Source organism: Augochlora pura, chromosome 5 (genome assembly GCF_028453695.1).
Source record: "Augochlora pura isolate Apur16 chromosome 5, APUR_v2.2.1, whole genome shotgun sequence".
NCBI lineage: Eukaryota > Metazoa > Arthropoda > Insecta > Hymenoptera > Halictidae > Augochlora > Augochlora pura.
This window is the reverse complement of record NC_135776.1, coordinates 13,905,761-13,933,568: the sequence shown is the minus strand read 5'-3', so window position 1 is coordinate 13,933,568 and position 27,808 is coordinate 13,905,761. Positions and strand designations below refer to the sequence as shown.

Here is a 27,808-nt window from a genome sequence, read left to right as displayed (position 1 = left end):
AGTCCGCTTTACCTGTTGAACTCGCAACCCCTCCAACCATTTCGCTCGCAAACATCAATGTTAAAATTCAAGATAAACCGTTTACGAAGTGACTGCCGCTGCTAATAAAACTGGAACACGGAAAATATCTCCTATCAAGACGTGTTTACCGCCTGCACTACTCACGCAGCCAGAATCAAACTTTAATGAAGCGCAATCAATTAGGCATGAAGTTTGGTCAAAGTAATTTCAGTTCCTTTAATACGTCGTCGTATTTCAATGCTTCGCTCCGTTCTACTTTGATTATATTTTTATACGTTCTTTGTAGCTTAATCCAGTTTTTATATGTTTCTTCTATTTGCATGTTTATTCTATGTTAATTGGATTTAGAGATGATCATTGTCACAGTTTTGTAATATTAATAATCAGAATTAATAGACCGAAGATGTCTGGTAAAATTGAATAGTTGAACTATAAAGCATTCGTTCGTCTATTATTATACATAATTTTTAGTTGAATATGTTACTATTTCGTCGCTCTATATTCCAGAATTCCTGTTCCTTAAATAAAATTGTACAAACTGACGTCAATTCTATTATATTTTATTCGTCTATATTTACAGTAGTATTTCGTATAGATAAATAAATAGTATCTTAAATAAGTGAAAATAACGTCAATTTGAAAGCATGCTACAGTTTTATCCAACATTGTACGTCATCTTGCAGGAGGTGGTTGATAAACAAAAACGAAATTCTGGAACCGGCGAAATAAATTTCGACGAATAAATAAGCAGTCGCTGTGTTATAAATTCGGGGTAGTGTTTTCATAACGCGTTGAAGGGAGCTGACGATTTCCGGTGCTCGTCGGCAGCATCAAAAGTCAGTAAACGATGGGAGGCCACTTATTATTCGGATCCGACACAGCGGGTTGCGTCACACACTTGAATCCTCAACGAGCATGCACGCGATTCTAAACGCGAAAGAAACGGGACGGGGTTGCATAAAGACAGATTACCGGGTTGTTTTGTGCCTCCGGTTCCTTTCTGTACGCGCCCCTCTGTCATTTCGTCGAATCGTGCGTCTCGTTTACCTTTCATCGCCCACACCGCGAGCGCTTTCACGGCCGAGATGCGACACCCCCCTCGTCGAAGCTTCCCGTTTCCTCGTCGACGAGTGGCGTTTCGAGCGCGAAACGTTCATTAAATTCACGTCGCCGACACCGCCTACAGTGCGACGGAACATCGTCTTACGACGACGGATGCTTAGATATTCCCAGAGAATTGGCATTAGCCGCCGCCACTGCGAAATTCTGGCGCGCCTGCCCGAATGCTTTCGATTAAACTCGAACTAGTTGACTCTTGCGTGGAACGGTTCACTGAGCTACTAAGTAATTTGCGTTGCTGTGCATTTTCCTTTCATTCCATGCGGAAAATCAGGCTCTGGAAGACGACACGTGTCACCGAAATTTCGTATCCGGTGTGGAGTTCGCGACTGTCATGATCTTTCTGCAGCACGCAAATGATTTTGCTCGGATTTCGACGGATGCCAATTTAATTAATTTATTTTACTAGTTGTAAATAAATATACAGAATGGTCTAATTTGGTGAACTATTTTAGTGAAATAAACAAAAAGTAACTGTTCATTATACAGTTTTTCCAGGTTTACAGAATATTCGAAATTAAAAGTATACTTCTCGAGGCTGAGCCTTGAAAATAATTAGATTTATTTTGCTTCGACGTAACTTTTATTATATTATTTTATTATTATTATTATATTACTATCGTATTATCACTATATTATTTAAGGCGTTGCTGTAGCTGCAATAACTATGTAAAAATCAAGAGGCTGTAATGTTCATAATATTGTACCTCCAATTACTTATCAAAGAAAGAATATTGTTTACTTGTTAACCGAGGTTCTAAAAGATAGTTTAAATACATTTTTGCGTTCGTCCGAGGTGATTGTAACAAAAGGAAACGTAAGAAGCGCGGTTATCCCCAATTTCACGGTTCTCCGGAGAATAACAAAGAATAATCGGAATGGAACAGGGGAATATTGGAAACAAGAGTTAGCTCGAGGAGCAGGAAATCCTTTTGTTAGGGGATTGTCTTGCAAGGGAGAGAATTCAAAGGATTTAGGGTTGCTGATAACAATTCACATGCACTGATAAATTCACGGCGTTGCAAATTATTGATTGCGAAACACCAAAAGATAATGAGAGCTAAAAAATTGAATATATATATATATCATTAACACTATAAAAACAATTATGAACAAGCATAAAATATAAAAACGAAAATTCCTCATCTTCAAATGTCCATTTCTGTTTATAATTATGAAGGTCAGTTTGGGAGAATTTGCAGTACAATATCTACTGTATATAAGGGGTTGCAGGAACAAAAATTACGCTACTATATTGTTTAAAAAAATTAACAGTTCCTTCCAACGGTAGATCCAATATATCTGTAGGCTCGAAGGGAATATTTTGATTCAACAGAGGAATATAGCAATTTAATGAAAGAGGATTCACTGGATGGAACCGATAAATTGTCCTCGAGTGGCAAACTTTAAGGTAAATAGAATTGTTGTGAAGATTCTTCTCCCGAAAGCGTGGGTGTCGCCCCCGCAGTATTTGAGAAATGGAAAATCCTATTTCTCTGCAAACAGGGAACCGGTGTGAAGCAAACAACCGAAGGCAAACAGAGCCACTGAATTCACAAAGTAAACGGCTCGTTGTTTTCTCATCGTTTTAATCTTCCGTGGTCTTATCGAGTTAGCACCAGAGTGTTTTACCAACTTTCAATTATTTCTTTCACTGAACGTCACCAGGTGCTTTCCGTTTGACCCCCCCCCCCCCCCCCCGAAACCATGAAAATCGGACCCCCTATCGGAGAAAATAAGACGACGTTAGATATTTAAAGGTATTCATATTTATTTAAACGTTTATATACAAGGTGATCCATTTAGCTGTTTCGTTTTAGTTCTTCTTGTGAACTATATGATGTGTAAAAAAATGTTTAGGAATAGAGGGCAGAGCATACATGGTGACATTTAACTTTTTTGTTATTTTTCTTTTCTAGCATAATATGAATTTGAACATTTTTTGCATCAATGATCAGCCAAGAACCTTTGTAACTTAGTATTTTTTTATTTTGAATTTAATAAACATTCGAATGTCATGATTAAATATTGTACTGTTAAAAGACTCACGGGGACTTTTGTAATTTTAATAGAAAAGGACAATAGCAGAAAATAGCCTACGCGACGTGTATTCTACAAGAAAAATTAAGGCGAAGGAGTCGTATATTAAATAAATAATAAATATGAGGACATCTAGTTAATTTAGATATTTATTATAGTATAATAATACATACAATATATTATAATATTAGCAAACTCGATTTTATACATCTCTGAAATAGTTAAATCCTGTAAGCAACCCCTTGAAGACAGCTTTCCACAGAAAAATAAAGGGAAAAAAATAATAGAAATAGTGAAGGGTGACACGAACATCGTATTTCGCCGACGATGAATATTTTAGACGGTCGCTGTCACCCTTTTCGCGACGAGAGGAAGAATCCGGACCACAATTATGTAATCACCGCGGACGAGCAAGGAATTTAACGGGTAAATTCATTTACTGATTAAATCAGCTTGATGAGAGCGGCTCGTGGTGTTTTTATGCGATAATTAAAGTGCCATACCCGCTTGAAAAACTTGCCGCGCATTATGGCTGCTAGAAGTTTAATTAAATATTACATAAATACAGGATGAAGGGGATGGTTTTAGATCCGGTACATATAATGAAAATATAAGAAGGCGTCCGCTCGAACGAAGTCTTCTGGGACAGCTATCGTAGATTAAAGAAGATGCGCAAGTGTTTTTCTCCGTTGTTCATCTAATTTATTAAGCAAGAAAAATAAGAGCTAACTGTTATGGGGAATTTTATATTTTGTGGCGATCTTCTCCTCCTCCTCGGATTCACGCTTTGGTATGGCAAATAATGGTATTAAGTACTAGTATTATGTATTAAATATTAGTATTAAGTATAAGTTATTAGCCTACTGTAGGCAACCATAAGCATAGACGAAAAGTACTCTGATCGATGAGTTTCGATTATAACTCCTCAGCTACTATAACCAATTTATAATAATTCAATATTATTCAACATCGACAGACACTAACATTTCACGGTATTTTTAATATTTTTTATTACCATGACACTGTTACTATTATTACTGTATTAATGATACTATAACAATGCTACTGCGACAATTCCTGCTGCTTATAATTAATCGGAGCAACAAGCACTCGGCACCACCGAATAAGAAGATTAAGGAAAGAGAACGAAAAAGTAGCACTTTGTGCACGGCGGAGGGATTGCGAAACCGGCATAATGAACTGTGCCCGTTGAACATGTACGGCAGGTCGGTCTTCAGACGTGAAACACGGTCCAACTGGCGAGCTTTTGTGCCCTTTGTCGTCGCCATTGATCAAAAGATTTTTCATTAGCCTGGCGAAACGGGGATCCCTAAAAAAAATATCGAAACCAAGCAGCTTCCGCGTCGAAAGGACTCGTAATTTCGTCCTGCTGGCAGATTATAGGATTAGGATGTACTTCTCTAGCTTAATGGGAAATACTTTATAATTTTAATGAAACGTCGCCGTGGAATTAGCTGCACGACGCCGTGCAGCACGCGCGTCCGCGATAAAATCGTTTCCACAAAAATGCGACAGCTTGTCCGAAGCGACGTTCGAAATTTCTTGGTTACCCACAAATTTCCACGTTGAACCAGTTCGAATTTTCCGAGATTAATTTCCACGAAGGGCAATGGCGCGAAGCGAGCGACGAATTAATTCGTGCCGCGCGCGAGATTTCATTTTCGCGAGAAGATAATCTCCGGACGTTTGGGCACCCCTACCGGGACTTTAATTTGAAAGCATCGGCGAAAATACTTTGATCATCGTATTGAAGTCCCGTGGCAAATTCTCTAGATAAAACGCGCGAATTGGTCTCGTTCTACATGATTCGCGCCACTAACCTACATTCCAGCCGTATCCGCGGCGCGTGTTTTCGAAGCGCCGAGTCAATTTAGTTATGATTCGCTGTAGTTTCGTTAACAGTGCAATTTAAACGAAGGTACTTTGCTTGCAAAGCGACGGATATTTTTCTGTAATTATAGTTATAGCGCATTATTTTTAAAATGCGAATTGACGATCGTGCGACGATGCAATTAGTAAGCGAATGAGCTGGACAAATATGGGGGGGAATAAAGGTTGAGTCGAGTGGCGACACGAAATTGTGTGTCGACTGTGTAGTGTAGAATTCATTGTAAAATATACTGTAAAATATACTCTGGAATTTACTGTGGAATTTACTGTGGAATTAGTGGAGAACCTTTTTATAATACGGTCTAGAGTGAAGTTGTTGGCTAGTTAAAGATATGAACGGGATAGTGGAGCATGTTACTGTGGAACGACCAATTCCTGTGCCTTTGGTTTGCTTCTTGGAATAATTATCTTTATATTTATTGATTAATACGTATTCAGTTTTTTAATTCAAAGAATTCTATTATTATATTAATCAATAAATATAAAGTTAATCACGTCCGAAAACACAGGTACGGTAACTGATGATCCGTACTATTCTCTACTACCTTTTATTGGTAAAAAAAACGAAATTACTTTCCGAAGAAGAGAATGCCTCGACCAGTTATCTGATTTATTTCGGTTGCCATAAATCATATCCTAAAAATCTACAAACGCGTAAAAGCTGTCTACGAGCCCCCTCGTCCATTGTAAGCTAATTATAATCGACGATTTTCAGTGGCAGCTGGCAGCTGTATCGCGAGAAGTCGCGGTCAAAACGGAACGAAAGAAACAACTGGCCAGGTGACGTCAAAAAGCGACAACACGATGCGAGGGTAGGCGACGTCGGGTTTTTGCTTCGTAGGTGAATAACTCGGTTAATTACTGAGGACGATTCTGGGCCGGCGGTATCCGATAAATCTGATTTGCTCCAGGGAGCCGGTTAATCGGTTTTTCGCACGCGTGCTTTTTAGGCAAGTCCATCGTGTTTCCGGTATTATATCGGCGCTCGTACATCCCGAGTCCTCCGCCTCGAGTGCTTTAATTAACGCGGAAATACCTTGCTCCGCCATGCGGGACGGTTTCGAAAAGTCCGCGGAATTCCTTTATGGCGCAAAAATGAATGACACTGTCCCCCATTTGCGACGCGTCACTCCCCCCGAAATTGCTCTTCTCCGCGGCCGTGCAATTCCGTCGACGATCGTAAATGGCCCGCGATTCCAGAATGTAGATCCCTATCGAGCCACCCGTAAAAACGTTTACGGGGATTGGATCTACCCGCCGCGGCGGGCCCACTTCGCTTCTAGTTAAAGAAAATTGCTTAAACTTCGATTCTACCGATTCTGTTAACTTCTTCGTTCGACGCGGGATAAAAACGCCGTTTTTACTGCGCGAACGACGACTGTCGACGGTCGTGGCCGCGTTACCGTTTCTTGCGGATCGAGGCACTTGGTTTTATGCCTCGGACGTTACCTCTACAATTCTCTTCCGTTCTTAAACATACATTTCTGTTTGCTTTTTGTAGGCGTTGTTCTAAGTCGGTTTTCGTGCGCTTACAAAGAAAACGAGACGGTGGAATTTAACGCCGTGGGAGGATTCATCGAGGTAAATATTATAGAATGTTTGCAGTACATGTTCTCAAATTAAAGGTCTATTATGTTGTTAATATTATATGGAATAATTATTATCTATGTGTTTATATTAGGCGAGTCTCGTAATACGATGACATCATATAGGTAGTAAAATATTTGTTCTATGAGTAAATGTTTCAGGTGGAAGTTCCATAACTTCCAAGAGGTATATATTATGCTAATCAGTTTTATGTTATTTTGCTTTTTTATTAAGGTATGAAGGTTCTCGTTAATTTTTTCAATGCTGTAGTTCATAAGAATCAGAAAGTTTTATATCAGACAGGGTCCAAAATACATAGTTACCATATATACATAAAGAAATGTATATAAATAAATAAAAATAAATATAGAAATGAATATAAACATAGAAATAAATATACAAATAAATATACAAATACCCATGAAAATAAATATATAATAACGAGACCGAATTCAGTTGCATCTCACGCCATTTTCATGGGAAAATCTTCCAGAACAATTTCTCTATTCCCCATAAAACACCCTCCAGGACATTAACAACCTCGACAAAATGATACATAAACCCAGTCGAACCACCAGACATAGCATTAAGCACACTAACTACGCGGTCGCCGGCTATGGTGCAGCCGGTAGACTCGAAGAAACCCGAGCATTCTTCTCCCACTGAATATCAATTCACCCCCTGCGGTGACCCCTCGAGAAACAAGGAAGGAGGACAAGGAAGACCGTTGACCCAGAATCTTGAATCCCGAATCAATGGCCTGGACTCTTTGAAAGGACTGGCTCGGGGTGGGTTAGGAGAGAGGGTTGGATGCTGGAGATCCTTCGGTATCGGCGAACGGTGGCCATCGGCGGGCCCAGGCGAAGGGTTGAAAGGAAACGGACGACCTGTAACGAGCAGGTCGGGTAGGCCGACCGAGGCGGACGTGCGTTTGCTATCCGTTAAAATCTAGGTTATGAGCGCTAGGGCAGGCCGCGAGGGAAAATCGAACTGGAGAGAAAGAGTGAGAAAGAGAGAGGCAGAGTGAGCGCGCGCGCGCGAGAGAGAGAGAGAGAGAGTGTCGGACACCGGAGAAGAAAAGTGTAGCGTCGGAGCCCATTTTTTCCCCGGCGCTTTCAGCAGCCTGCTCCATCCGGCGCCGTTCGTTATTGGCGCGGTGACACGACGGGGTTGTTAGCGCCACGTCACGGAAGAAATTGCGCCGATCACGCCGCTGGGAACATTCTGGGGCCCGCTGCTGCTGCTGCTCGATCAAATGTTCGGGCTTGGAACGACGAGATTGCGCTTGGACGAAAGTTCACGGTGCAAGCACGGCGTGTCCCTGCGTCCGTCGTTACCCTCCGATGCGCTCCGGAATTCTATTTGATGGAACACTTTTTCAATGGAGACTCTCCTTCGTTAGGGAACACGCTCCGAGGGTGGCGTTCTTCTCCGACTGGATGCCCGTGTCTTTCGATGACCCAGTTGTAGCCAGCTCTGCCGGGCCATTCTTGAAAATGATCGAGGCTTTCAACCCTTTCTCCGTCCAAGCTGACCATTGTCTTTTAGTGGAATCGTGTGTTTTCCGCCCCTCGTCGCGGGCTTTCTTCTCCGCGATTTTCAAGGGAAATATTTCGTTGGAGAATGATCGCCCTTTGATATACATATTCCTTGTTTAACCCTTTGCGCTCGAGTGGTGACTCTGAGGCACCACTAAAATTGTTCTATCACCCTTCAAAATAATTTTTATAGCCACAAAGTTTAATAGAAAAATTTTTGAAAATGAAACTGTTGGTATGAATCGTGAGAGTAAAATTGATATATATAAAATACGCTTTCATAGCTTAAAATTGAAATACTGTACACTAGAAAAATTATTTCAGATTTAGAGTAAAAATGGCTTCGAGTGCAAAGGGTTAATATTTCAGATGAATATATTGGGTTGGGGAACAAGTTCGTAGCGTTTTTATATTTCCTTTTATTTTACAACGATTTGTTGCTGTTTGACAAAGTGTTCGATAGAACTGTCTCTGCTCTACAAAACTGTGCTAATCGTCTTTTTGAGTCATTTAGTGTGTCATTACTTTCGAGGCTATAGCGACACACGGTCGGCGATCGTAATAACCATTTGAGCTGTCCGCTTGCAGATTCCAAGGGTTTGGCGAAAAAAAAACATTCCTTGACGTTTGCAAGCACGGAAATTACATTATTCCTTTATTTATTACTTTCACGTAATAAAAGAAATAATAAATAATAAATAGTAAATAATGGATTAATTTATTGTTATAAAGAAATATAAAGAAATGGATGAACATTAATACCTCATAGTTTATTACTAGAAATCTCCATCACGGGTCTGACTCGTTAAAGTACGGTAAGGGGTTAACAATACTTGTTCTCTGGACCAGTTTATGTTTAAAAGTTTATTTTGTTCGTGTATGGAATAACAAAAATTCGTTTTGGGTCTGCAAAATATAACCAGTAATAAAGAACGACGACGGAAGAATAATGAGCTGTAAGAAACATGATCGTAATCGGAAACCTGGAGTGAATTTCGTTCCCAGGGTGGGTCGAGCACATGTTTTCACGCGTGTGGAAGGGTTTCTGCTGGGCACAGGTAAGCTTTCGACCCCCGGGATACGTGAATTTTCGTTATAAAACATTTCGAAAACGATCTCGCAGTAATTAATCGGAACATTTTCGTAAAATATTATATTAAAACATATAAGAAGTGAATCTGCGCAGGAATAGAAAATATTGTTATAAATGTAATGTTTGATATTTTTCTTAGAGGTTATCATCCTCATACCAATAGTTAAACTATGTATTTTATGCTCCTGTGACAATACGTTGATAAAATGTAAGAACAAACATGGGGATTTAAAAATACTGCTAGAATTAATTTCAATCTATTAAAATTGTGGAGAAAGGAATTGAATATTTACTTATCTCATGCTAGTTAAAATGGAATCATTTCTAACAAAATTATAGTATAGTAGTAACTTGAATAAATCGCAGATATTTATTATGGTTTAGTAAGGAATTTAGTAAATTAAATACATTTAATTTTTATATACAAATAATTATAGTGTCTGTTAATATTTAAACTACAAGATATGATTACCATATTATTTAGATCTCTCTACACAGAACTATTTTTATTAATAAAGTTTCCCCATATCTCTAAATATGCCAAAGATATTCGAATGCTAAGATATTCACTCTGCTGTCTTTATTTTCTAAAAATTACTAAATAATTTCAATAGTTAACAATTTCTCTAGGATATATATCTATGTTATCCACCGATAAAAGAAGCAAGACCAGCCAAATGTCTCTTTTATTTTTACGAAAGCTAAAACAAATATTTCGTTAACCCCTATAATCATCCCTACTTTGCTTGTCCAATCAGCCAAGAGGATTTCCCCTATAATCTCTCTGTTCCAGTCGTCTCAATGAACCTGATTACAGTGACACAAGTTCGCCCGAGCACGCGTGCCGTTCCCAAATAGTACAAATCAACGATATCTCGATCACCGGGGCGCGAATAATTGAAACGCGCGATTTTCCCGGTCAAACGTTTTTACCCAAGCAATCCAGGTTACAATAAACACAAACCGGGGCGCGCACGTGAAATTATTTAGTTGACCACAATCCTAGAGAGCGCATATTCGATTCCAGCTAAAAAGCAATCGGCGCCGGAAAACGCGGGCACTCTCATCCCATTTTTAAAAATCAGCCCGATCGATCTACCGTAACAGCTTCCGTGGTCATGGCAGCCTGGTAATGAACGCGTTCCATTCTGTTGCGTACAATAGTCACTATTTTTAGCGAGTTCCATCAAAGGCGACCAGCCGGAGTCTTTTCGAAGAGAGATCCAGCCGGATTTCACTGCTCCAGCCTTTAATCTTTTGTGCAGTCCACCCGACATCATTATGGAAAAACAGTTGCCGTGCTTCGTAATTAAAACGCAAAACTGCTAATTTGTTTATTAACATTTATTTCGTTGCCGTGGAAATTTTGTTTTCGTTATTTAAGTAATTGTTATACGGGGGTCAATGAGGGATTCCTCAGATTATTTGAAGGGGTTTTTCCTTTACTGGAATTTACACTGTACTGTACTATATGATATAATATACTATACCTTACTATACTATAATATATGCTACATATTGATATACTTTATACACTAAGTCTATAGTATACGTTACAATATATTGCATTATAATATACACGATATGTTATACTATCCTTTATTGTACAGCATATATTATGCTATACTATACTATATTATATAATATTATTATTACTTATCATTATATCCTTAATTATACTACATTATCAATTGATTAATTCTTTACTTCATTAATCCTATATTCTTGGAGTTTCCCGTACAATTGCTTAAACAGCAAAAATTTAATACAAGTGTTCCGACAAGAACAGGGTTAAAAGGTTACACCCCGCCGCAGCTAACGGGGTTAAAAAGCGCACGGAAGCTTCAATTTCAATTCCAAGTTCGTACGTTTTCTTGCGCTAAAGTTTTTCAACCACGCGATTCGACTTATGAAAATTCCGGAGCACGCGGCACAGCGGTTGCTATTATCCGGGCCGCCATCATGGATTCTAGTTACCCCTGCCCGGCGAGATTATAGCGAAACTTTGCGCAACGTTTCGATTTTCGTTAATTATCCCGCGCTCGCAAGAGGGTCGGTATTCAGGTTTATAATCAGATTTTGAAGGCTGGCTTCATTATTTGGCGGCGCGCGTAGCGTTTCGCCGGGGAAAAACCTTATCTTTGATATTCCGGAAGCTTTTACTCTCTGCTTGGTGTTTGCCCGGCATTATTATTTTTCACCCTGTCATGCGCGCTCAATATTAACTTTTGCATTCGCCCTTTGAGCTTCCGTTTCGTTTCGCGCTGTCTTTCGCGTTACACTGTTCTCTGTGTGCATTTTCAAGCATTTTTAGTTGTATACTGTTCAACAGCGTGTTGCCGTAAACTAATTAGTTATCTGTAAGGTTATATTTTAGAGGGGGAAAAATTAGGAAATAGTAGAAGAGATAATGTTACGTTATTCTAATAGCTAAGAGCTAATAGAAATTAATAAAATATTGACGCAAATTATAGGTCAAGGTTAATAAAATATTTGCACATTCATGTAATATTATATGTATAAAGTATTATATCAAATAAATAGTCTTACAAAATTCTTATGCAATCGTCTCCAATATCGAAACAGTAATTCTTACCAAACAAATTAAATACGCTTCTGGATACTCTTTTGATTATACGCTTTTTAAAGGAACTAGATGTGAACATTATAATTAACAAAATATATACTAAATCGCAATTTTAAAAAATTCTGTCCAGTGCTAAGACAAAATATTTATAAAGAATTCCAGAATTAAAATTGACAAATAAATCATATATTATTATTAACAATTACTACATATTATTATACATTATTATATATTACTGTTTAATATGTAATTATCCTGGGTATCAGATTACGCCGCCAATTATTCGAGAACTTTTATGATCGAAAGGGGTGCGATGTTTTCCTGTGAAATTTTTAGCGTCGCGCAAAATTCAGAATTTTTGAGGTTACCGGGGTCGACAACGTTGGCGAGCCACGCTGCATTAAATTGCATCTGATGTTTCGTAGTGGATCAATTGCTCCGTACACGTGGGAACAGCGCGGGTGTTGAGCGGCGCGCCGATTATTATCAGCTGCGCGTTAACGAATTCAATTTCCGTTTGAATTTTAATTATGGAACCGTTTATCGCGCGTTACACCAAACCCACGTCCGCGGGAATTCATTAAATAAATATCGCCGATTAATCGACCAGCCTTTAGTACCTCCTTCCGCCTCTCTTTGACCGCGGCGATGACGCAAACGCGTTCCCAATTACAGGAAAGTTTATTTCCGGAAGGCTGCGCGCGATTTCGTTAAGTATGGACTGTCGGGGCTCGATTAATTCCGAACAATATTTATACGGAAGTTGTAACGAAATGAACCGTGTACCGCTCATAATCGTCAATTAGAATTCCAGCCATACGAAAGTAATCGACAGCCCGCGAACATTAATTTTAAACATCGTGTTTGCGTTCGCCTCGCTGGAAAAGTAATTGCAGAACGCAATCGAACGGAATAACCAATGAGGTGATTAAACATGTAGAAATCATCTATACTCGTTAACGATTTTTATGCAACGTAATAATTTATATTTTAGTGCAATCTGCATAGATTCTATCTACGAAAAATAGCCAGATAATGCGCATAGTTTTCTTATATAAATTTTCATGTAAATTTAATTATATAGGATGAATTAATTCCGTAATTATTGTACGACTTGTAATAAATACGCCGATAGATCTCCATGCAAGCTCCGTGTTTTATTAATTATTTTGCAGGAACAAAAAGGGGTGCAGAATTTCCTTAGTCCACAAAAATAATCAAAATTATCGATCGTTTTTTAATAGTTTAAACAGCTAATAAAATTATAGATAATATTGAAAAACTAATTGCAAGGGGGCTGACCAGAATTTGAATATCGCCTGAAAAATTGCGGCGGGAATTATGCGCATACTAAATGACACCGGTAATAAAATCAGCTGCTCGCAAAACTGACCTTTTGCGCAAGCCGAGCGGAGAAGTTCAAGCGAGGCACCGGCTCTCTCATCTTCGAAATTGGAGATAGAAAGAATAAGAACGAATATTCCGGATAAATCGATAAGAAGGGAATATAGAAATGCAAATGAGGAAGCCATGGAGGGTTGAATGGTGTATTTGCGATAAGGGAGCTCGGGCCAATAATCGAATTTCGCTCGGAGCTTTTGAAGTACACGAGACAAAAAGACATTTCTACCTGACAGTCCTCTGACTAACATTTCCTGGTTTATTTAACAGTCCTTTACCGACTGCCGTACATTTACGGCATACCGGAGTTTTCGAGATTCGTGGGAGCAAAGAATTTTATTGAAATTCGTCCACGTTCTTCCACTTTATTTCAGATTTAGAATAATAGAATCATCCGTAGAAAAGTTCGATGTAAACTTCTCCAAATTATATTTATTTCTCTGCTAAAGATTTTTAGCGATGGAATCATCGCTGATGATATTTTTCTGTTTCATTTTATTTGTATGATTTTATTGGCTTTACTGACTTTATTGATTTTATTGACTTTCCTGACTTTATTGATTTTATTGACTTTACTGACTTTATTCATTTTACTGTTCATTTTCTGAAGGTCTTTATTTATTTTAAAGAAGTCAATTATTATTTGTGTAAAGAAATTTTACTTGCATGTAGCTATTCAATTGAAAAATAATTTTTAATGTTACACATAATTCTGCAACCATCGGAGATAAAATATTGCTAGAACTTACTTGTTTTAATCCACGACAGCTATGTTAATTTCTACAGAAAATTTCACGGATTTAGTATAAGAAAAGGAAACAATTCATGTGATATTTATTTATATCAGAAACAGCAAATAGTGATAGTGAGAAAGTTAGCTAATAGAAAGTATAGGTAATCAGAAAGTTAGCTATACTTAAAAAATAGAAAAGGGGGGTACTGTAATCGACTATCCCTCGGTAATTGGCTCCAGATATTGTACCTCTCCGAGACGAATATTGGCAAAGAATTCATATTATTAATTATTATAATAATAATCTCCGAACGTCCCCGAAATACCAAAGACAAAGTTTGAAGTTCACTCTCGTCCAGATTTAACGAAGCAGAATATTTTCGAGTGGCATCTGTCACGCTTTGTTAGCCAGGAAAGTTCTAATATAACGTTCGAAGTTTCTTCTTCGCTGCTCATATGTATGTATAAGACATCTGCGCCCAGACGTGACCAAGAAATGGTCCAGCCCCCGTTCCCGCTGGGAATCATAAAAGCGCCCTCCATAGCCGAGCGTTGTTGTATTTTGTATTACGATTCGCCGCGTCGCTGTTAGGGGATCTCCCGATTGCCGCAGCGGGACGTTTAAACGCAGGATGATTACTCTGCTCCGTTGACACTGTGTCATGTTAATAGCGGCGATGATGTAATACCTCCAATCGTATGGAAACGGTTATCGGTTGAAACAAGGGAATCGTGTCTTTAGCATGAATTAATTACTACCACTCAGCTATTATGAATGTATTATACCGTGTCGAGTCGTCCGCCGATTTCTACTGCTTTTATCCTAATGAATTATGCCATCGTTGTTCCACGGCAACCTTCAGCTTTATTAGCGATTTTTACGGCAGTTTAATGTGGGTTGAGATATTGATATTTTTCTCTGATGTAAGATATAAAATGAGTGTGTTTTATATGTCATATATTTTAGGCATTATCGTATTTTGATATGTTTTATATATCACACATTTTATATATCATTGTATTCCATTATATTCTATATATCACAAATGATATTTGACATAATCATGACAATGACCATTTTTCATAGATCAATATTTAATATTAATAATACTACGGAGACTACGATTAAATATTGATATTTGCAATATGCTTGTCTTAAAAGACTCGTTAAACTGTATAGACATTTTAATGTGACAAAATTTAACGATTCATTGTTATTCGCATAGGATTATTCACGTCTTAAATTCAATATACATACATGTATAATACAAGATAAAATTGAATTAAATATATATAATATTCATTACAGCAACAAATTTTTTACTCTGTAAAAATTACGGATGTTTTGAAAAACAACATTCGTTGATAATATTTCATAGTACAAGACTCGCGACCCTAATTTTGCGCCCTTATCCGAGGACTCGAGGTCCGCGCAGCGTATCAAAAGTCGATTTCTCGCACGCTCGATTAGCCGCACACTTTAAGCTCGCCCAATCAGCCCGAGTTACCAAAAAGCAAGGTATAGATAGCGAATTAGAAAGCCACTTGCGATCGAGTAATTACGCCCCGGCGCGGGGCGGCTTCCGGTTTAATGGGGGCGGGGTGGCGGCGAAGGCGTTGCAGGAGAAACCCTTGCACCTGATCAGCCTGGTTTAGTCACGGCTGATAGGAACTTTCTTGACGGCTACTTATACACTCTAACTAGAAACTAATAAACTGCAGTCGGCGATGGGAGGGACCAGCTCGCCGCAGCAACTTGCCTCGAGTGTCGTCGCCGAGGCATTAACTCGCCGCTTCTTCGCGCACGCTGCCAGTGATCTATGGCGTTTAATTATTCCGATGGTTTTTCCAGGTGTCGGTGTCTCCAGCCGAATATGCAAGGACCAAACGCGACCGTGGTTTGAACAATCTGGGCGACGAAGAACTAGTGAGTAAACTGTGTTTCGTTATTTACATGTATTTAATTCTTATTTGCAAGTATTATTTATAATTAGTTGGTTAAATAATCTGGGTAAATTGCTTGATGCAGATCATGTTCATTATTTAATCGTTTAAGTGGAAATCACGAGACTCGACCGCAAGCAATTACTGCGCGAAATTCGGATTCGGCGAGCAATATTTAAATGTTTATAATCCATGTCAATTTGTTTTAACTGTTAACAACAAAATTGTTGCGGTGTCTGCACATTTTCGTGCTTTTTTTCTGTCTATAATTTGATCATTATAGCATATAAAAGATTAGTAGAAAATAGGTATGAATTGTAAGTAAGGAAAGGAATTTAAATAGATTGCAAATCTTGTTCACAATAATTTCTATTGTCTTAACAATTTTAGGACAGTTTTTGGCTTTTATTGTAGATTACAATCAATTGTAAGTTAGACGAAAATGTTGTTCCCTTTTTAATAATTGCGATCGATTGAAAAAGGCGCGAAAATGTTCTTAAATTCGTCCACCTCTACAGGATGGTCCAAAATTACGGTATCACTTGAGAGAATTTGATCGATACCGGGTAGACGGTATTAAATGAGATCTTTTTGGGATTATTAAAGGATGCCTGACGCTACGCGGATATTTGAAATTATTATTAAATCCAGTGAGCTGCTATAAAATTTGAATACGCTTTATTAAAAGCAGCCGTGTCTTGCGATCTATAAATTGTTCGCTTATTTTTCCCCTATAAAAGTAAACTGAAAACATTTATGCATCGAGTAAAGTCTCATCAGCCGGAGCAAATTTCATTCAGTTTACTAAGAATTTATTAAAATTTTGAATTTAACGAGGGAATATTTGGCTGGCTTTATTGAATTTTTTGACGTACGTCGAGCTGATGCAAATTACTATTTTCTAAAAGATTTTGCAAATAATTAGTAAACTCTTTGTGGATGCAATGACGATACAGTGCGGGGAGATGATTGTTTTAATTATGTTGCGTGTCCCTTTCTTTATGTTATGTTAAATGATCCCTTCATAACGTTATATTGTGTTAGGTGTCTCTTTTATAATATTATGTTATGTCAAGTGACCCTTTCATAACATTATATCACGCAGAGTGTCTCTTTCATAACATTATGTTACGTTAAGTGGCCTTGTCATATCATTATGTTGTGTTAAGTGTCTTTTTCATAACATTATGTTATTAAAATCATTATGTTAATATAACCATGACATTATATAAGATTAAATGCCTCTTTTATGACATTATATTACATTAAATGTCTCTTTTATGGTATTATGTTGTCTCAAGTGTCCCGGCCATAGTATTATGCTATGTCAAGTGTCTCTTCCAAACTATTATGTTATCTTAAGTATCACTTTTGTTCCGTCCTGGACATCGGGCCCCAAGAACGGCATTCAAACAAGGAAGGCCAATTTACAGTTTATGATGCTAGTAATGGTAAAAAGCTATTTTTGAGGAACCGAACCATCAAGTAATTTTAATATTTCGCGCGACGCATGGTAATCGGTTTACAATCTCTTGTTCTCGGTCTCAATAGCGAACGCTGGCATCATAAACCTCAGGGATTTCCAAAGGGCTCCGCGGACAGAGGCCTGAAGGCCCAAGCCAGGCTCGCGAGCGTTCCGCGGACGGCTATTTTTACGGTAAACTCAGACCTGGAGGAAATCCCTGTCAAACGTTGCTAAAACATCCCCTACCACAGAGTTCCTTCCCATCCCTACCTTAAACATTTTTCCACTTCCACCAAATTCCTTCTGCAACCGAGTTTTCCTAAAGGCTAGCACGACATGAAATTACCAGAATCGTTTGTACATCGAAGGCAGCAAGTTAGGAGCGTTTTAGCAACAAGTGACTCAAGTTAGAATTGATCTTGCACCGAGGTAGCAAGATCAAGGAATCATTCCACTATTATATAACGCGACGGCAATTATATCGAGATAACTTCTGTACAAAGTGTAAATAAACGGATTCTCCGGAGTTAGACTTACACCCTTTCTTCGTTAACGGTCGTAAATCTAAGTCGTCAACGAGGCGAACGATACGACACAACATAAATTGGTCCTTCGAGCCGGATTTGCAACGTACATTTTTTGGTACGTCGAGTGGTCGGAATCGCGATTGATATCGCGGCATCACTCAACGCAACGCAACGCAAGCAACGAGACAACGAGGAAGTGGCCAAGTGACGAGGAAACCGGTGGACTACAGCAAGGACAATCCACCTCTAACAAGGATCATTTGGACCTCAACTTCCAGCAGTAAGGCACTGCATCGCAACATCATCTTCTGGGCGCGTGACGTCATCGGAAGAGAGCATCAATTGGCCTCAAGCAACGACAACTTCTGGACCACCTGGACGTCCTGGAAGTCAAGGCCGTAGAAGGGATATCTATACAGTATCTCGAAACGAGTAAGTTTTTGACTCATCTTTTCCCTTCTAATTTCCTTACAATAAATTGCTTCAATTTTCGACATGGCCGTTGAATTGAAGAATCTCGTGAGACAGCGTGCCTCCCTCAAGGCACGGTTGACGCGTGCAGTTAAGAATGCGCGGGAATCCAATTTCACCGGGGAGAATATAGCGGAATTAGAAAGTCGAGTGGCAACGTTACCGAAACTTGCCGAAGAATTTTACGCGATACAGACGCAAATAGAAGCGATAGAGGATAGGATAGACGAGGAGGTAGCTGACAATTTTGAAAGGAACTACCGAGAATGCTCTAGCTTGTTACATAAATGGATACAAGAATTAAGGATCGGAAATCAAATTAGCACCGTCCCGAGGACGAGTGATGCGTCACCTTGTTCTAGCATGGCCCCGCAAACAATTTTACCTAAAATTCGAGTCAAACCATTCAACGGAAACTTTTTGGAGTGGCAAGGGTTTTACGATACGTTCAAATCATTAGTCCATGATGTCGAGACGATCCCGATAATACATAAATTTCATTTATTGAGATCATACTTAACGGGTAACGCAGCTAATGTTACAGAATCTCTATGCGCATCCGAGGAAAATTATTTTGTAGCCTGGGAATTATTACAAAAAAGATTCCATCAACCGCGGAAAATTATTCAGGGACATATCCGCGCACTTTTTGAATTACCTGAGGTAGTAAAGGAGAAACCATCCTCATTGCGCTCTTTAGCGGAAACAGCTGAGATGCACATAAATGCATTAAGGGCGTTAAGTCAACCGGTCGAATGGGATGAAATGATCATCTACATCATTTCCGCGAAGCTCGACAAATCAACACGCACTGCCTGGGAGCGTACTATCGAGGATGGGGTTCTGCCGAAATACCGGGAATTGTTAACGTTCCTAAATAAATATGCACGTGATGACGAAGCCGTCAAGTTAATAACACATAATCGAGAGAACAATCCTCAAAGACGACCAACCTTTAAACCAACAAATAGATTTGTCAATAGCTTTGTCAACACCCGTCCCGAGGTTTCGTGTCCGATATGCAAACAATCACATTATATTAGTCAGTGCTCGCTATTTTTAAAGCAATCCCCTCTTGAGAGAATCGACACCGTAAAGGGTTTTAAGGGCTGTCTCAATTGTTTTAACACAAATCATTTCGCTACACAATGCCGATTTAGTAAATGTAGAAAATGTGGCAAAAAACATCATACACTGTTACATGTAGATCCCACCACAATACAAAACGGTGCGGAAACAAATAAAGCAGAAGCATCTGCAGTAGCGCTAACATCCACGTACGGAAATTTAGACCAAGAAGTACTATTAACCACGGCGCGGGTTATAATTATTGATCGAAGCAATCAAGAACGCGAATGTCGAGCCCTCCTAGACCCGGGTTCTCAACGTAATTTTATGACAGAGAGGTTAGCAGATTACCTACGTTTGCCAAAGAAACGCGTTAGCGCGACCACGTCAGGTATCGGGCGGCAGGGAACCCAGATAAATTACACGGTAAAGGCTCAACTCGGCTCGACCAATACCTCCTTTAAATGCAACGCGGAATTTTTAACGTTGCCAGAAATTACTGGACCCTTACCTTCGCGTACATTCAATCCGGAAATAGTACAATTACCGAAGAATATAACTTTGGCCGATCCCGAATTCTACAAGGCATCGAAGATAGACCTGCTGTTAGGGGAGTACCTGTACTATAAATTGGTAGGAAAAAATAGGATCAGGTTAGGAGACGACAGGGTTATGCTTCTAGAAACTGAATTGGGCTGGGTACTCTCAGGGGAAGTAAATAACGTAGCAACCGATGTGACTTGTCTTTTAAGCACTCAAGAATTAGCCACACAACTAGAGAGATTCTGGCAAATTGAACAATATTCTGATAAAATTCCAGCCTCACCACAAGATCAGTTGTGTGAGGAGTTATTTAAGCAGAGTACCCAACGAAATAAGGAAGGGCGGTACGAAGTAAGGCTTCCATTTAACAATGAGAAATCACAACTCGGTAATTCTTACAATGTAGCGTTAAAAAGATTTTATAGCCTGGAAAGAAAATTAATTTCCAACACAGAATTACGCGAACAGTACAATAAATTTTTAGCTGAATATGAATCATTAGGGCACATGTCAGAAGTCGTAGATGCCGCTAATACTGGATGTTATTTACCGCATCATGCCGTAATAAAGGAGGATAGTCTTACCACCAAGGTTAGGGTTGTTTTTGACGCGTCGGCAAAGACAGATACGGGTCTGTCCCTAAACGATGTTTTGATGGTAGGTCCAACCATTCAGGACGATGTATTCTCATTAATTGCACGTTTTCGAAAACATGAAGTTGTCATTACCGCCGATGTAGAAAAGATGTTTCGACAAATATTAGTACACCCCGAGGACTCGATATTTCAGAAGATTTTATGGCGCAAGAGTCCAAGGGACGCGATTAGAACGTACCAATTAAACACGGTAACCTACGGCACAGCCGCGGCTCCGTTCTTGGCGGTACGTTGCTTACAACAACTCGCCGAGGATGAAGCCAAATCGTATCCGTTAGCAGCATACGCGATACGAAAAGATTTCTATATGGACGACCTACTGACCGGCGCGAATTCGATAGACGACGCCGCGAAATTAATCGCGGAATTAATTAAGGTTCTTCAAAGAGGTGGGATGAATCTCAGGCAATGGGCATCCAATAAACCCCAATTGTTAAAGGGACTTCAAGAACGCACTACGGAGGAGTGCTTGTGTTTAGATGCGCAAGCCGTAAAAAAAACGCTAGGTATTTATTGGCACCCCCGCAAGGATACAATCGGGTACAAGGTTATTGCGGACAATTCAACCCAAACCACTAAAAGATCAGTTCTTTCTAAAATCGCTCAATTATTCGACCCATTAGGTTTACTTGGTCCGGTCATTGTAAAGGCAAAAACAATAATGCAATTATTGTGGAAATCAAATTTAGGATGGGATGATGTATTACCATCAGACATACAGACTCTTTGGAATACTTATAGGGAGCAATTAACGAAGTTAAACGAATTTTCAATCGGCCGAGAAATATTAATAAAGAATTACACGGACGTGCAGTTACATGGATTCTGCGACGCGAGTGAGACAGCGTACGGCGCGTGCATCTACATAAGGTCAACCGACGCTAAAAACCGGGTTAAAATAATGTTAATTGCCGCGAAATCAAGAATTGCTCCGTTGAAAACTATCTCCATACCTAGGTTAGAGTTATGCGCTGCGTTACTGCTAGCTGAGCTATTTCAAACGGTTGTAAGATCTCTAGACATTCGAATGAACAAGGTACAGTTCTGGTCAGATTCAACAATTACCTTACATTGGATCAGAACAGCACCGCACACCTTAAAAACATTCATAGCAAATAGAGTCGCGAAAATTCAAGAAATCACGAAGAATTACAATTGGAGACACGTGATATCCACCGATAACCCCGCGGATAGTCTTTCGCGTGGCCAACTACCTGGCGACTTCTTGACAAACCGTTTATGGTTGAACGGGCCTACCTGGCTTTCCGAATCACCGGCGGATTGGCCTTCGATTCCAATACCTAAGATTGAGGTACCGGAGCAACGTGCGATTGTTAGTTTAACGTCAGAAATAACGAGCTCAGATTATTTAAACAGATTTTCGTCGTGGATAGGTTTGCAAAGAGCAATAGCTTATTGCGTGCGTTTCTGCAAAAATGCTTCACGTTCCGAACAGAATACTGGATCACTCTCGATTTATGAATTAAATAGGGCGCACAATCACATTATTAAAAACGTACAGGGTCGGCATTTTGCAAGGGAATATAACAATTTGAAACGCGGAATTTCAGTTCACAAGGACAGTAAGATTTTAGCACTCACACCGTTCATTGATGACGAGGGTATTATACGGGTAGGAGGCCGGCTACAAAATTCCGCTCTCGGATATAATCAGAAACATCCGATACTCCTCCCGCGGTCGGACCATGTCACCCAATTAATAATCGAATACGAGCACAAAAGACAATTGCATACCGGCATATTAGGCACGTTGCATGCGGTTAGGCAAAGATATTGGCCTATTGATGGAAAAAATTCGACACGATATATTGTTCGAAAATGTATACGTTGTTTTAAGGTTAACCCATTGAGCGCAGTAGAATACCCTATGGGAAATCTACCTAGAGACCGGACTAGGGCAACAAGGCCGTTTCAAACGACAGGAGTAGATTTCTGCGGGCCATTTTTTATTAAAGAAAAAAAGCACCGGAATACAAAAAAGGTCAAGGTCTATGTAGCAGTGTTCATTTGTTTTGTTACTAAAGCAGTTCATCTAGAAGTAGTAAGTGAACTATCTACCGAAGCCTTTATTGCCACTTTAAAAAGGTTCTTTTCGAGGCGTGGTTATGCTGGGACAATATATTCCGATAATGCGACAAATTTCGTCGGGACAAAAAATAAATTAGAAGAGGTGCAAGCATTCTTAAGTTCCGAGCAGCAGAAGGGGTCAATAAATAAGTATCTAAACAATAAAAATATTTCATGGCACTTCTCACCGCCGAGATCTCCTCATTTTGGAGGACTGTGGGAGGCTGCCGTTAAAACATTCAAATACCATCTGCACCGTACAATCGGAGACGCGCTGTTTTCATTTGAGCTATTTAACACGTACGTGATCGAGATTGAAGCAATTTTAAATTCTCGACCGCTCACACCACTATCCTCGGATCCCAATGACCTTGCAGCCCTCACTCCAGCTCACTTCCTGATAGGTGAGTCATTAACGACCTTGCCGGAACGAGATACAACCGTTATTGCTTCCAATCGATTATCGGTATGGGAGCACATTCAAAAATTAAAACAGCATTTTTGGACTCGTTGGTACAAAGAGTACCTAAACGAGCTGAACGTCCGGAGCAAATGGCGAAGCAACCCAGCCAAACATCTACGCATTGGAGCCTTGGTACTGTTGAAGGAAGACAATCTACCAGCTATGCAGTGGAGGTTGGGACGCATAGTAGAAACCCATCCGGGCAACGATAATATTATTCGCGTAGCCACTGTAAAGACCGCGAATGGCATCTACAAGCGAAGCGTGCGATCCTTTTTTCCATTACCGATAGAATAAGCGAACTATTTGTATAATAAAGGAAACTATAATAGAACTATATTAATATAAGCACATTAGTATTACTAACATTTATTATATTAGTATTTACTAACATTCTAGTTTAGACAAGCGGTATTGATAAAATTAGTCTACTGTCATTGTATTTCTTTAATATCTTATAGGCTTATATTTTCGGATTATGTTTATAGTCTCCGAGTAAGTTTATTTTTTCTGTTGTAAGTCCGATTTGAATAATTATTGTAATCAATCCGAACAACCTCAATAGGTTTATTGAACGCGACCGTTCAAGGGGGGCGGTATGTTCCGTCCTGGACATCGGGCCCCAAGAACGGCATTCAAACAAGGAAGGCCAATTTACAGTTTATGATGCTAGTAATGGTAAAAAGCTATTTTTGAGGAACCGAACCATCAAGTAATTTTAATATTTCGCGCGACGCATGGTAATCGGTTTACAATCTCTTGTTCTCGGTCTCAATAGCGAACGCTGGCATCATAAACCTCAGGGATTTCCAAAGGGCTCCGCGGACAGAGGCCTGAAGGCCCAAGCCAGGCTCGCGAGCGTTCCGCGGACGGCTATTTTTACGGTAAACTCAGACCTGGAGGAAATCCCTGTCAAACGTTGCTAAAACATCCCCTACCACAGAGTTCCTTCCCATCCCTACCTTAAACATTTTTCCACTTCCACCAAATTCCTTCTGCAACCGAGTTTTCCTAAAGGCTAGCACGACATGAAATTACCAGAATCGTTTGTACATCGAAGGCAGCAAGTTAGGAGCGTTTTAGCAACAAGTGACTCAAGTTAGAATTGATCTTGCACCGAGGTAGCAAGATCAAGGAATCATTCCACTATTATATAACGCGACGGCAATTATATCGAGATAACTTCTGTACAAAGTGTAAATAAACGGATTCTCCGGAGTTAGACTTACACCCTTTCTTCGTTAACGGTCGTAAATCTAAGTCGTCAACGAGGCGAACGATACGACACAACAACTTTCATAACATTATGTTATTTTAAGTGTCCCATTCATGATATTATATTACATTAAATGTCTCTTTTATAACATTATATTGTATTATCTCAAGTGTACTTGCCATAGAATTACGTTGTGTTAAAAAATGTTACTTCCAAGACATCGTGTTACGTCAAGTCGCCCTTTCATGACGGTTCTCGCCCTTCTGCCCTCCGGCAGAGGATTTCTTTCAGCGAAATCGCGCAACGATGTAATTTCTGGAACGAAAATCCTATTTCATATGCTCGAACGGGGCAGATTATGCACGGGCACGGGCATGCGCGGGTTCAGATTTGCGCATCGGTGTTCCGACGCGACAATCGCTGCGAATTAGTAATCAACGGGCCAGTGATTACGTTTTTGCCATGCGGATCCCGCTGGATGCCGCCTGAAAATCGTGTAAACTGGCCGAATAACGTTATCGCGTGAACACGAGATTTCAATCGGAACGAACGGCTCCATCCCGCGAATATTTCGTCGACTATCGTTCGCGGACCGACCGTTCGCAACTGATTGGATGATTGTTCACGTCGCGACCGTAAATTTGCGAAACGGATGCGGTCCTATGGATCGGCAAATTATAATTAAAATTTCATCCGGGGCCAGAAGCCAGCGGATACATTTTATTTCGCATGGAAAAACCGCGGCGCCGAATGTCGCCACTCTTCCTGTTTCATAAAACGGACGACGCAAGATTAATCTGTCGTTTATAATAATCTCAACTATGGTATAAATTATGCTATTCAATTTTAGGGGTTGTTCGGAGAATTTTGATGTGTATCTAAATATACTGTTATTAGAAATGATTATTATTTCTGTCAATTTCAGAAATATATATATTTATTGGAGACAGCAGAAAGAAACACATAAATTTCTATTATACAGTTTCGAGGTAAATTGCATGCTAATATTTCTCGAAATTTAGTAATTTTGTATTTAAAATTGCTAACAAGTCGTTACGATAATTAAATAAAATTGCTATCTTTCGTTACGATAATTACAACAAACGAAGGAGTAATATCTTATTACTATAGTCAACGAAGGGTTACTACAGATATTTATTATGTTACTATAAATTATATAATGGAGATAACCCACCAAATAATGATTACGTTGTTTTAATTAAGGCAATGACACGAAATCCGGAGATTCGATAGCAGTTTGCCTTCGCGGAGATTATTTGATGGATCGAACGATAGTTCCAAAGTATTTCTACGTATAGGTTGTACTAACTAACTTGCATAGTTCCACCGTACGTCAGTCTATGCGCCGGTTTGTACTACTTGCATGGTGTAGACAGCTCCCTGTTCTACTAGCGTAACCAACCATGTAGCGTAGCTATTCAAATTGCTTAATCGCGAACTATCGGGTTCTACTTGCTACGAGACAGAGAAAGAGAGAAAGAGACAGCGAGAGAGAGAGGAGAGACGAGGTATATTCGTCCTCCTCATTATAATTCTGTTCTACTCGGGTATCCATAGCATTTTAGCTGCGACGGAAGCAAGGCGTATGTTAATTAACATTACCACTTGACCGAAATGCGGACTTTGAAATTAGCCAAATTCATCACCAAATTCGACTTCGATAATTCTGATTTTAATAACTACTAGCAATATTTTTAGCATCAATAACACTGTTATAATTTATTAATATGTATAATATAATTTATTGCCATTTTTTAGTTCGATTAGGTCACGAAGGATTTACGATGATAGGATGATTTTTAATATACAATTAATACGATAAGCCAAACATTTCAACAAGAGATGTAGATTTTATTATTCGTTATTGATATATTCATTTAAAATATGATATGAAAACCAAATAATTCAATCAGTAAACGGGAAAATGTTTTTCCTTTGGTCTTACAAAAATAATCATGTTTTTAAATAACGAATTTCGGTAACAGCTCCTCGTTTATAATTTCGACGAAGCGGAATAAAGTATTTTAATTCCAGATATAATATTTGCAACAATTTTTTAATACATTGTATTATCTAATGTTTAAACTAAATACCTTGAGTTAGAGTCAAGTATTTTAATTCGTGAAAATTTATCGACTTTTAAAAGTTGTCCAAATATAAACGTGACAGCAATGGATTTACAATGGGCTTTATAACGACCGATGGATTCGTTGTTAACAAACGGTGAACGAGTAACCGGGCATGGGCAAATTTAATCGAGGAAGCGAAGGGTAAATGGCGGAAGGAGGACGATTTGAGAAGGTCCTCCGGCGGAGCTTTTCAGACGTCTAGAGAAAAGGGGGTCAAATTAGAGTGCTAATGAGGCCTCTCGTTCTTCGACGGGCCTCGGTCTATTCCGGGCTTCAAAATTATGTACGTCCTCCCGGAGATTCAATGAATTTGTAAACTACGGGCTGGCAAGACGGCTAAGTGTTAATGACGTCGAATCGATGACCCAGTTTCCGCGGATGACAGAATAAAAAGGTGACACGTGCGCGGCTGATACGCACCGTGAAACGAGTCGCATTTTGGACATCGCGTCGCGTAAAACCCTACTGACCGAATGATGGAAGTAATACGCGTAACGACCGGCAAAAATACTCGCCGGAATTGTCTAAATGCGGTGCTCCTCGTTCCGTAATTTCTATTCGACGATACGCGCGCGTTTTCACCCTCGCACGTTTGGAAATGTCGCGTTGCTTAACCACCGTGGAAATAATAATAAAATAATTATACGCGACTGTGAAAATAGTAAAATATTTTGTAAATATTCTATTATCAGTAGAACGCGTAAATAGTGTAATATTGTGTAATCGGATACAGGTTTTATCTCGTTCAATTACGTTTGCATTTTAGGAATTATGATAAACGAATGTGACACCTGTCAGGAGCATTCTAATCAACTATCCGAGATACCTAAGTAAAAGAAGACTTTGTAAGAAAGCGCTCGATGAAACTGCACGCTTTAATTTTACACAATATTAATCTAGATTAGCATAATTAGCACGATATAATGATAGCGATATATAAATCCTATATAGTAGACACGACTTTAAATAAAGAAATTACGAGAATGAGAAATGAATTATAGAACACAATGAAATCTAATCGATAAAATCTAATAAAATTAATAAAAACATCTACTGTAAAAAGTCGTTCTATAATTTCATATCTCTCTTTTCTAGCCAGTTATAGTTTATCTTCCTAAACAGCTTGATGCTGCAGTTATTTTATCACAGTAATTTCGACTGAACTATTTCTTCTCTATTCCTGCTAT

General features: G+C 39.2%; 2 protein-coding genes across 2 annotated transcripts in view; one reads left to right on the top strand and one right to left on the bottom strand.

The window, feature by feature from the left end:
* The window catches only part of LOC144470036 (uncharacterized), a 63,966-nt gene extending 45,695 nt beyond the window's left edge, over positions 1-18,271 (bottom strand). Inside the window, exon 1 of the mRNA XM_078180815.1 lies at positions 18,218-18,271. Within this exon, the coding sequence (XP_078036941.1) occupies positions 18,218-18,271 (54 nt within the window). The remainder of the gene's footprint in view (positions 1-18,217) is intronic.
* A 190-nt stretch (positions 18,272-18,461) lies between these two features.
* Positions 18,462-23,552, top strand: LOC144470035 (uncharacterized). The gene has a single exon (XM_078180814.1). The coding sequence runs from the start codon at positions 18,462-18,464 to the stop codon at positions 23,550-23,552; it is 5,091 nt and encodes a 1,696-aa protein (XP_078036940.1).
* The last annotated feature ends 4,256 nt before the right edge of the window (positions 23,553-27,808 follow it).

Bases quoted from the DNA above. Each gene is read 5' to 3' on its own strand.
- LOC144470035 (XM_078180814.1), top strand. From the start codon at position 18,462: ATGGCCGTTGAATTGAAGAATCTCGTGAGACAGCGTGCCTCCCTCAAG.